Genomic DNA, 11,732 nt, shown 5'->3' with positions numbered 1-11,732 from the left:
TAAGACCATTCATTTTATGTTTTATTGCCAATTCATAGAGTAGGAAGTTACTTTGTTTTTGGTCTTGTATTTTGACCATAGATTAGGGTTTGTGAACTTTGGGCTTGTAATTTGGCTTCATGGGCTTTGGGCTTTTGATACCCAATATTGGGCTCATTCTCTTTCTTGTAATTTTTCCTATTCATTGTACTTCTTGGACCATTGTATTTAGGTCATTAGATTAGGACTTAAGGAGGTTTATTAGTTTAATTGGATTAGGCAAAACTAGGTTTAATTTAGGATGCATTTAAGTTGCATTTTGAGTCCATGGTTGGCGCCACCTTGGATGAACATGTGTGACTCAAAATTCAACCCTAAATGCATACTAAATCAAAGTTAAATGCACCTAGCACTAGTGTGAACCAGACTTATGCATGTGTGTGAAGTTTTGAATTCAAATTCAAATTCAAAATTCAAATTCAAAACTTGGCGCCACATGTGAAGCCTTCACATTTGCACCAAGTGTCCTTGGATCCGGGTCCATATAAGCTTCCTCCTTCACACATTGTAGACACTTTTGAGATATATGAAATTTGAGAGCTCATTCAGCCAAATTTCTCTTGAGAGTCACCGTGAGAGAGAGCTTCACTTTTAGGAACCCTACTTGGTTTTTCCTCCTCTTTGAAGTGAGCTTTCCCTTGAACCTTAAGCTTGGATGATTCCATCCAAGGCTTAGGCCTTATTCCAACCGAGAATCTTCCTTCATTCAAGTCTTCATAACTTCGGTTTCAAGTCTGCTTGAAGAAGATCCGAGCATAGGAGAAGCTAAGGAGAAGAGCTCAATCACTTCTCTTACCTTCTCCATCATTTTTGGTATCAAGAGCAAGGTTCTTCAAGGAGATAAGTGTTCTAAATTTTTTTGGTCCATGTGTTGTTGTTGTCTTTGTGTTCTTGTGTGTTTTGTTGAGTTTCATTTCGGATCTATTTTTTCTTGACAATTTTCGGTTCCAAAGATCCATTGTTGATTGTATTTTGATTTTCTTCTACAATCAATGTTTAGGACCTATTTGCTTGTGCTTATTTTTGCTTTTGTTTGAGTCTCTCCATTCCTTGCATGTGTCCGTGATTGGACCTCATACATTTGCTTTAGATTTTTTGTTTTGAATCCTTGTTTTGTCTTAGTAGTTTGTGTTTAGTCCTTATATGTTGCAAATTCCTTGAATAGCATGTTTAACCTAGTTTTCTTTTGAGTTCATTGGCTATATTGTGGTCTCGGATTGCTTACTCTTCTTGCCTACCTATATGTGCTTTTTATTTTACCTTATTGAGTTCATAATTTGCTATTAGTTCTAGCAAATTTCTTAGAGTTAGGTTTCCATTGTGTACTTAAGTTTTCAAATCACTTTCTATTAAAAAATTCTTGAAAATTTTTTTGTGTTGCTTAAAATTTCAAGTGATTCATCCTACTTCTAGTGCACTATTTCTTTGGATTCAAATTTTAAAAGTGTAGAGGCTGAAAAAAAGAGAAAAATATAGAGCATATTGTCTCAAAATAGTTATAAAAAAAAAAAGTGAACAAAAGAATCCAATTCAAAACCTAAAAACTAGTGCACTAGTTTCACCATTTTTTCACTTGAAATTTGACAAACTTGTAGTCTCGGTTTCTATATAATGGAATTGTGAAAATTTTGAAAAAAACAGGCAAATATCTTCTCTAGAATCTTAATTTGAATTCAGAAAAAGAAAGAATAAAAAAAATATATATAACATTTTTAAAGGTAAAAGCCGAGATGAGCAAAAACAAGCAAATTCACTTGATTCCTCAAAATTCTTTGGACTACTATTTAGTTTGTTCTTATTCAATTGCTTTCAAATTTTTGTGTGTTGTTAATCTACTCTAGTACCTATCTAGGAACCTTCCTAACTGAGTGCTAGCCTTCTTTGGAGTCTTATTTTTCATCTTTCTTTGTTGGACATCTTTGAGTCTTGTCATAAACACCTTAATCTTCAATTTTTGGTATAAGCTTCTTAAATTGTGCTTTTGTTGCTTGTCTTGTTTTCTTTTACTAAACATTCTGTGCTGGAAGTGGCATCAAATCCTTGCTTAAGGATCAAGCATTGACTCAACAAAAAGTAGGAAAAGACTTGGACATTAATACTACAAAATTTGACCTAATTTAGTGACCAAACTTTTCCTAAACTACCTTCACAAGAGTGATCATTCCTTTAACCTTGTGAGCAGCCTACATTAACCATTTTGTTGTGTTCATTGTGCAGGGTCCAGGAGCAACTTCATCCAAGGGTTAGTGGCGGATTAGAACACTTAAACAAGTGTTAGAAAAATTTGACAACAAATCCGTCACTAATTGGGTCACAAAAGCCGCCATTATTTGCTTTCTAGTTTAGTTTAAATTTTTCCAATTCTCTTGTATTTTAAACCAATTTTTAAAGCTTGAAGGGAGTATTAAGAAGCTGGTCAGGTATATCTAAGCCCTTGATAGCCTACTCAAGTGTAGTACTAGTGGAAGTGGCTTGGAAATTTCATATGTTTCAAGCTTCCACTTAGGGCAAACCGACTAGTTGATTATCCTTGCTTCCTTTAAGTTGTTTGATCTTAATTGTGTTTAATTTGCTGCCTTGTTTCGTCTAGACTTGTGTAGATTTAATTTTTCACGTTTAAGATAGCTTACAAAACAAATTGTGAAAAGCATACACATAAAATTTTTTGTGAAAATCTTTGTGGAGTTGAAAATACCACAAGGGAGTTTAGTGATTTCCACTTGAAAAGACTTGGTTATTAAGTGTCTCTTAGTAGATCACCTCCCTTGATAGTGCAACTTGTACACTTAGACTTCCAAGTGCTATTTTTGTTCCTAGAAAATACCAAAAATATTTTATCTCTTTCGCATAGCATTTAAACTTCTTATTGCTTAATCATGAGTCATATTTCTCAAAGTGATAGTGATCTTGAATCTCCTAAAAGTTTTTCTAGAATTGTTAAGGAGGTTGAGGCACTAAAACTATGGAGACAACAAGAGGTACTTCAAAAAGAAAGAGAAAAGATTGAAAGAGAAGTACAACTTGTTGCTCTTGAGGAAGAGATAGATAAAATTAAGCAACAAGAAGCAAAACTTCTAAAAAAACTTAATAAAAGAAAAAGTCAAAAGAGTTCCACAAAAAGTTCTAATGCCTCTACAAGCCAAGAGGATGTAGGTAGTTTGAATATGGATGCATATTACCAACCTACACCTAGAAGAGTTATTAAAGAAACCAAAGTGAAGGAATCAAGGGTTGATCTCCCTTACTTTCATGGAAAAAAGGATGTTGATGCCTACTTGGATTGGGAAATGAAAGTGGAGCAAATCTTCACTTGTCACCAAGTAGGTGAAGAAAGAAAAGTTCCCTTAGCCACCCTAGCTTTCCAAGGACAAGCTATATATTGGTGGACATCCTTGGAGAGAGAGAGAAGACTTCACGATGACCCTCCTATTAGTTATTGGAATGAATTGAGGAGTGCTATGAGAAGAAGGCACATACCTTCTTATTATAGTAGGGAGCTTATGGATAAGCTCCAAAGACTCCAACAAAAGAACATGAGTGTGGAGGAGTATAGACAAAAAATGGAGTTGTATCTCATAAGGGCTGGGATAAGGGAAGAAGAAAGATTGACCATTGCTAGATTTCTAAGTGGTCTTAATTTTGATATAAGAGATAGGGTTGAGTTACTCCCTTATAGGGACCTTGATGATTTGGTCCAACTTTTAAGGGTGGAACAACAAAATTTGAGGATAAATTCTTTCAAAGGCAAAACTCAAACTAGTTCTTATATCAAGAAGGAGGACAAGAGGGAGGGTCAATATGACTCTTCTAAAAACTCTAGTAAGGGTCAAGAAAAAGAAACAGAAAAAGAAAAAGATAAAAATAAAAGTGTTGTCACTTCTAATAGTAAAACTAGTGACATCAAATGCTTTAAATGTCTTGGAAAAGGCCATATAGCTTCTCAATGTCCAACTAAAAAGGTCATGATTTTAAGAGGACAAGACGTTTACAGTAGTCTTGATGAATCTAGTTCTTCCACTTCAAGTGATAATGAGACTAGTGAGGAAGATCATCAAATCAAAAAGCTATATCCTGTTGATGGTGATCTTCTTATGATCAAAAGGCTTCTTGGAAGCCAACCTTGTCCCACTTCACTATCACAAAGAGAGAACATCTTTCACACAAGATGTTTAGTTTCTAAAAGAACTTGTTCTCTCATTGTTGATAGTGGATCATGCTCTAATTGTTGTAGTACAAGGTTGGTTAATAAGTTAGCCCTTACCACTATTCCTCACCCTCAACCTTATAAACTTCATTGGCTCAATGAAGGTGAGGAATTGGAGGTAAATCAACAAGTGAAGGTCAAGTTTTCTATATGGGATTATAAAGACAAAGTTTTATGTGATGTGATCCCTATGGAAGCTTGTCATATTTTGCTTGGTAGGCCATGGCAATTTGATAAACATACTATACATGATGGCCTTACTAACAAAATATTCTTCACTCATAAAAATAAAGAAATTGTTTTCAATCCTTTAACACCACCCCAAGTGTTTGAGGATCAAAAACAAATGAAAAGAAAAAGAAATAAAGAGAGAAAATAAAGTAAATTAGGAAAGAGTGTGGATGAAGGGGACTCCACTAAGACCTTTGTGACCAAAGAGAGTTATTTTATTTCCAAACAAGCCTTGAAAAGAACTCTCTTTATTCATAAAAGTCTTCTCTTATCCTAATGCTGCCACTAATCTTAAAGTTGAAAATGAGAAACAAAATAAACTTCAAACCTAGCATCCACAATCTCAGAAGAACACATGAAGTCATCATAATAGAAGAAGAGAGAAAATAAAAATGGACTAGCGCTTATCCACAAGTCAAAGCTGCATGTGTTAGAGCAAGTACACCTACTAGTCAGTAAAAGACAATGCCTCTACAGCTACAATGCCAGAAAAGTACAGAGATGTCTAGGTTATAATTAAACCCATACATAGAAGTATACAAATGGTACAAAATTTTTCACATAACCCAAAATCACTGAGCAAACATTTAATGCAAGACCAAATGCATTAAATGTAAGATCTACAAAGCCTGCACAAACTAAATAAGAGAATCAGATGATGGCTAGTCAAGCATCAAGATTAGGTCTGATCACAGACGAAAGAATATTCAACAAACACTAAATGAGGCTTACTACAAGTCGAGACATTGAAGTATCAAAAGAAAAGCCAAAACAAAACTAAACCTGGAACAAGAAAAGATGTGTTCAACATCAAATGAAACCAGATGGTCAACTCTGATAAAAGAATAGTTAAGGCAAGGCACATCATGAGAACCACACAAATCAAATTGAATAAAACAAAGTACAATATGTGCACTAGACGACTATGAGTCCAATATCAGATGAAAGTGTGTCAAGAACAACCTCTAGTGTAACATAAGGAATTAGACGAAGCATGAGACAAAGAATAGAAGAAAGTCAACAACACATAAGATGAAGGATAACACAGACTAAAAGATACTTCAGACAAAAAAAAAGTTTGTCCATTCACATTGTTGACCATATCAAAAGAAAGGTCATAGCATTAAACTCAGATGCTAAGACGGAGGTCAAGATTGAGATACACAGGACCAATAAATGCAAACGAAGACTGCCACGCAAGCAATTAAAGAATCAAGTCTTAGAGGACAAATAAAGGCATCGTCTACAATCACTTAAATGCTCTCAACGTAAACGCGTGATCAAAGGAAAGAGACGAAAAAGAAGAAAAACACGCAAAAGAATGCATGTGTCTGTAGACCCCTAAAATTGTCCGGGTCGGAAATAAAGCTTGAAGACTCTCGAAGACTGAAGGATAATCAGCCAGAAGGACTCCTCGAAGGCCCTAGGAGGGTTCTCTGTAGGTCCAGAGGTCTTAGAATAGCTCAAAATAAAGAAGTGGAGGGAAAAAGCCCAATACGGCCGTACTGAACTTAATACGGCCGTATTGAAGCTTCAATACGGCCATACTGAAGTCAGTACGACCGTATTGACACTTCAATACAACCGCAGCGAACTCAATACGGGCGTATTGAAATTTCTGAACTTCAATACGACCGTATTGAACTTCAATACGACCGTATTGAAGTTCAAAAATTTCAATACGGCCGTATTGCCCCTGTAGGCCGTATTGCGCCTATTCCCTATAAATATGACGTCAATTGGACGTCATTCGACACTTTTTCACTCAGTTTTGACTCCCTCCTTGAGTATTCTGGGGTTTTTGAGCAGTGTTCTGCCCTAGAAATCTCTCTGGGAGTCGATCCGACGAAGTTCTGGAATTCCGAGCACTTAGCTTGGAGATTCGAACCTAGTCGAAGGGAAATCCTCCGGATTTCCATAGTCAAAATTTTATAGGAGAGAGCGAGCGAGCTTGTAGAGCGAGGGAACGCCAAAAAGCTTCCCAGTTTTACTCAATATATAAAAGCACGCTTCAAGAGGTTTCTTCTTAAATCCTTCCTTTTACTGCTTTCTGTGTGCATATTTAAACTGTCATCATGTAGATAGTTAATTTATAATCGCTTATAATAAATAGGGGTAATTTAGTAATTTTACGCTATTATTTTAGAAATAATCTGTCATAGGGAACCCGAAAGGGGCGCTGTGGGGTGCTAACACCTTCCCCACGCGTAACCGACTCCCTTACCCGACTCTGGTTGTAATGGCCAAAGTTGATTTATAAAATCAATTGCCTTATCCCTTTTTCCAATGTTTTGAGTAAAACATTGGTGGCGACTCCACGAACCCTCCTTTTGCGAAAACCACTAATCCATGGAGGGTCCCGCTTGGGATTAATATGGATTGGTGAGCCTTTTAATAAAATTGCTCGTTTGACGAGGTCTCAGTTTGAGAATAAGTCATTCTAGCAATCCACATTTTTAAAACGAATAATGAGTCCAACCATCCTTCGCGAATGCCGAAAGCCCGTTTCGGGCCGGTGGCGACAGATGGCGACTCCGCTGGGGAAGCCTCGAAAGTCAGTCCCATTTAGTGACAGATTATTCTTAACAAATAATAGTTAAAATTACTTCATTACCCCTTGCTTGTATGATAACATGATTTATTATATGGCTTTTAATAACTGTTGTATGTTTAATTTTCCGCAATTGTTTGAAATAAAATTGCACACAAACCTTTGCACACAACAGTTCCCTCTATACCCGGGGGCATGAGTGGTAATCCATAGGGAGTGGATGTTAGTACGGCCGGTTGATGGGTTTATAGGAGCCTATGAGACCGTTGTCGGAAAACATCACTCAAGGTGATAACCATGAACTTGAGTCCGACGGTGCGTTGGAACTTTCCATCGACCTACGACAAGAGGAATTGGGTCCCTATAATGGGGGCACCTTGGGGGCCTTTGACCAAGTGAGAACAGTTAGATCCTCCTTGAATATGCACTTTTCTGCAGGAGACCCCTACCTCGTGATTCGCTCGTGACTGTTCGTGGATGAGTGAATTGCTTGTGTGAATGCTTATGTGCAATTGTTTGTGCATTAATAACCTCGTGATAAGGTCTAAAAATAATCCCCATGCATAAAAAACCATGACATGAGAGGAAAGACCATGTGTGAAAATATAATAAAAGTGAGGAGCATGTACATCATTACCAATAAGACATCATGCATCCTTATGAAAACATACATTTTAGGATCACCAATACCTCTTGACATGAGTGAAAGAGACCCATGACTATAGAGATTCTCCGTTGGGGAGAAATCATAGATAAAGAAGGGTGGTAAACTTCTGTCTTAAAAAGGCAGCGCCTTAAAGATGGAGGTTTATCAAGCTCATGTTAAAGAGTGTATTCATTCCATAAAATAAACTAACTAAACATTCATTTTAGAAAGTGGCTGGTCATCTCTCTGTCCTTACGCGCGCACGGAAAATCAAGAAAATGGAAGCATTGGAGGAGCAAAACAAGAAGCTCACAACCGAGCTTTCACAGCTTAAAGAGCAGATGGCGCAAATGATGGAACTCATGCGTCATCACAACATCCATGGATCTCATCACAGTGAACATGGGTCCCATCATGAGGGAGAGGAGGAAGAGCATGAAAAAGATCCTCCGCATGCTGTACCCCTTGGGGCTGGAATCATGATTAAAGAGCCCGAGGTTTCAAAAGAACAATTCCACGCCCTAGAGGATCGATTGAGGGCTATGGAGGGGCATGATTTTGACATCAAAGATGCCGCTGACATGTGCTTAGTGAGGGACATTCAATTCCCTCCTAAATTTAAAGTGCCGGATTTCCCAAAGTACGTGGGATCGACTTGCCCCAAAAGTCATCTCACCATGTACTGTCGCAAGATGGCTGCATATGCCACAAATGAAAAGCTCTTGATCCATTGCTTTCAAGAGAGCTTAGCTGAAACTGCACTCAATTGGTATATGCAGCTGGATGGAAATCAAGTGTGCACGTGGAGGCAGTTGGCCGACGCCTTTCTCAAGCGCTATAAATACAACATCGACCTAACACCCGATAGGTCTGATCTTCAAGCCTTGAGTAAAAAGAATGATGAATCCTTCAAGGCGTACGCCCAACGTTGGAGGGAGTTAGCGGCACAGATAGAGCCCCCGCTGTCGGATAAGGAGACGGTGTCCTTATTCATCAACTCGTTGACTGGTCCCTATTACGATAAAATGATAGGGAACACAACGACACTCTTCTCGGACATCATCACCATTGGAGAAAGGGTGGAACAAGGACTTAAAAGTGGGAAGCTGGCTAAGCCTTCCCAACCATATGAAGCTAAGAAGGCCTTCGGGAAGAAGAAAGAAGGAGGAGTCAACGCTGTAACCATTTCTCCATCTTCTTCCACTTCGAAGTCAGGCAAATCGCAATACAACTCTGTGAAGAAGTTTGACAAACTTCCGACCACTTATAGCGATCTCCTGCCGAAGCTAGTAGAAGCCCAACTTCTAGCCTATATTCCACCAAGAAAGATCGACCCACCTTACCCCGATTGGTATAAGCCTCAAGACAAATGTCTATACCATTCGGGAGCACCAGGGCATTCAACAGAGAACTGTCTAGCTCTCAAACACAAGGTCCAAGGCCTTATTGATGCTGGGTGGGTCACTTTCGATTCGACAGCGCCCGATGTGAGCAAGAATCCTCTACCAAAGCAGGAGTAGAGTATGGCAAGCCACGATAGGGCCCCTCCACATTTTTCTTTTTGGGACTCATGATCAGTACCCGAGATCATGAGGACCTTTTTCATGTAAATAAGGGTTTTGTACAGTTTTACATACATATATCAATAAAAAGGCATTTTTCACATATTATTCTCTCATTCTGTTCTTTTCTCTCTCTCTTATTAACATTAATAAATTCTAAACCTAAACAGAACCAACAAATAATTATGTCTGTGATTGTTCGCCCCGATCGGGATCCAAAAGCCGAGGATGAATGGGTTGAGTCGGACAGTGATGAGGAGACCATCTCTCCGGATCTGCAAAGACTGCTAGATCAAGAAGCTCGTCTACTCCAACCGTATCAAGAAGAATTGGAGACCGTAAATTTGGGGCAGGGTCAAGAAATACAAGAGGTCAACATTGGGACCCATATCAGTGATGAAATAAAATCACAATTGATCCAATTATTAAGGGAATACAAGGATGTATTTGCATGGTCGTACCGTGATATGCCCGGTTTGGACTCTAAAATCGTCGAGCACAAGTTGCCATTGAAAGAAGGGTTTCGACCCGTTAAACAAAAGCTTCGACGAATCAAGCCCGAATGGTCTTTAAAGATCAAGGAGGAAGTGGAAAAACAATTAGACGCGGGATTCTTGGTTGTATCCCAATATCCCGAATGGCTGGCTAACATTGTGCCAGTTATCAAAAAGAATGGAAAGGTTAGAGTGTGTGTTGACTATAGGGATCTGAATCGTGCCAGTCCAAAGGACGATTTTCCCTTGCCACATATTGATACACTCGTGGATCACACAGCCACGAACACGCTCTATTCCTTTATGGATGGATACTCGGGGTATAACCAAATCAAAATGAATAAGGAAGACCGCGAGAAAACTTCTTTCATCACACCCTGGGGCACTTTTTGCTATAGGGTAATGCCTTTTGGACTTAAAAATGCGGGCGCCACCTACCAACGAGCGATGGTGACACTATTCCACGACATGATCCACAAGGAAGTTGAAGTATACGTGGATGACATGATCGCAAAGTCGAAAGACGAGATGAACCATATTCAATATTTGAGAAAATTATTCAATCGGCTTCGCAAGTATCAGCTTAAGCTAAATCCGGCTAAGTGTACTTTCGGAGTCCGGTCGGGTAAGCTTCTCGGGTTCATCGTTAGTGAAAAAGGCATAGAGGTGGACCCCGATAAAGTAAAGGCAATAATGGAAATGCCTCCTCCTAAAACCGAGAAGGAGATAAGAGGATTCCTTGGCAGGGTGAACTACATTGCAAGGTTCATCGCACAGTTGACTGACACGTGCAAGCCAATATTCAAGCTGTTGCGCAAGAATCATTCCGAAACTTGGGATGAGAATTGTCAACGAGCTTTTGACAAGGTCAAACAGTGCTTGGCCAATCCACCAGTATTGGTGCCACCTGTCGAGGGAAGGCCATTAATCCTCTATCTAACAGTGCTTGATGAGTCCATGGGAGCCGTGCTAGGACAACAGGACGAAACTGGAAAGAAAGAACGAGCCATCTACTACTTGAGCAAGAAATTTCCAGATTATGAAACCCGCTACACGCCATTAGAAAAGACTTGCTGTGCGTTAGCGTGGGCAACACAAAGGCTCAGGCAGTATATGATAAGGCATACTACTTGGTTGGTTTCTAAAATGGATCCAATTAAGTATGTGTTCGACAAGCCAATAATCACTGGGAAGATCGCCCGATGGCAAGTACAATTATCAGAATTTGACATCATACATGTCACACAAAAAGCCATCAAAGGCAGTACCCTAGCTGATTACCTAGCACACGGGCCGACCAATGATTACCAATCCCTTCAGGATGATTTCCCCGATGAGCATATAATGAGTATTCAACATGAAGAACCAAAAGATGATGCGTGGACCATGTATTTTGATGGAGCCTCCAACATGCTTGGACAGGGGATTGGGACAGTGTTAATCTCCCCACAAGGAAAGCATATCCCTCTAACAGCAAGACTCAATTTCGACTGTACAAATAATATGGCCGAATACGAGGCTTGCGCGTTAGGAATCCAAGCGGCTATCAACAATGGTATCCTCAAACTCAAAGTATTTGGAGATTCGGCTTTAGTCATCCATCAGCTACGAGGTGACTGGGAAGTCCGAAATCCTAAACTGATACCATATGTTGAGCATATCAAAGATTTGACACAATTCTTCCAAAGTGTCATCTTTGAATACATTCCAAGGGAGGAGAATCAGTTTGCTGACGCCCTTGCTACGCTCTCATCAATGTTCGCCTTGGATAGTGAACATGAAATGCCTGTCATTAATATCCGGCGGCATAATAAGCAAGCGTTCTGCCTTCTGATAGATGAAGATATCGACGATTGTCCATGGTTCCACGATATCAAACAATATCTGAAAAAAGGGGAATATCCTGACATGGCCAACGATAATGACAAAAAGCATATCCGAAGAAGGGCCATGGGATTTTTGCTAAAAGGAGAAACCCTCTACAAAAAGAATTATGACTCGGTCT

At 39.2% G+C, this 11,732-nt stretch overlaps 1 protein-coding gene across 1 annotated transcript in view; it reads left to right on the top strand.

The window, feature by feature from the left end:
- Window positions 1-9,241: 9,241 nt before the first annotated feature.
- LOC145952118 (uncharacterized) overlaps window positions 9,242-11,732 on the top strand; it is a 60,715-nt gene continuing 58,224 nt past the window's right edge. The window contains exon 1 of the mRNA XM_083064344.1: window positions 9,242-10,802. Within this exon, the coding sequence (XP_082920470.1) occupies window positions 9,242-10,802 (1,561 nt within the window). The remainder of the gene's footprint in view (window positions 10,803-11,732) is intronic.

The sequence above is a fragment of the Cajanus cajan genome, chromosome 9, assembly GCF_000230855.2.
Source record: "Cajanus cajan strain Asha chromosome 9, NIPB_CcT2T_4, whole genome shotgun sequence".
NCBI lineage: Eukaryota > Viridiplantae > Streptophyta > Magnoliopsida > Fabales > Fabaceae > Cajanus > Cajanus cajan.
The sequence above is the reverse complement of the archived record's forward strand: the minus strand, read 5'-3'. Positions and strand labels throughout refer to the sequence as shown.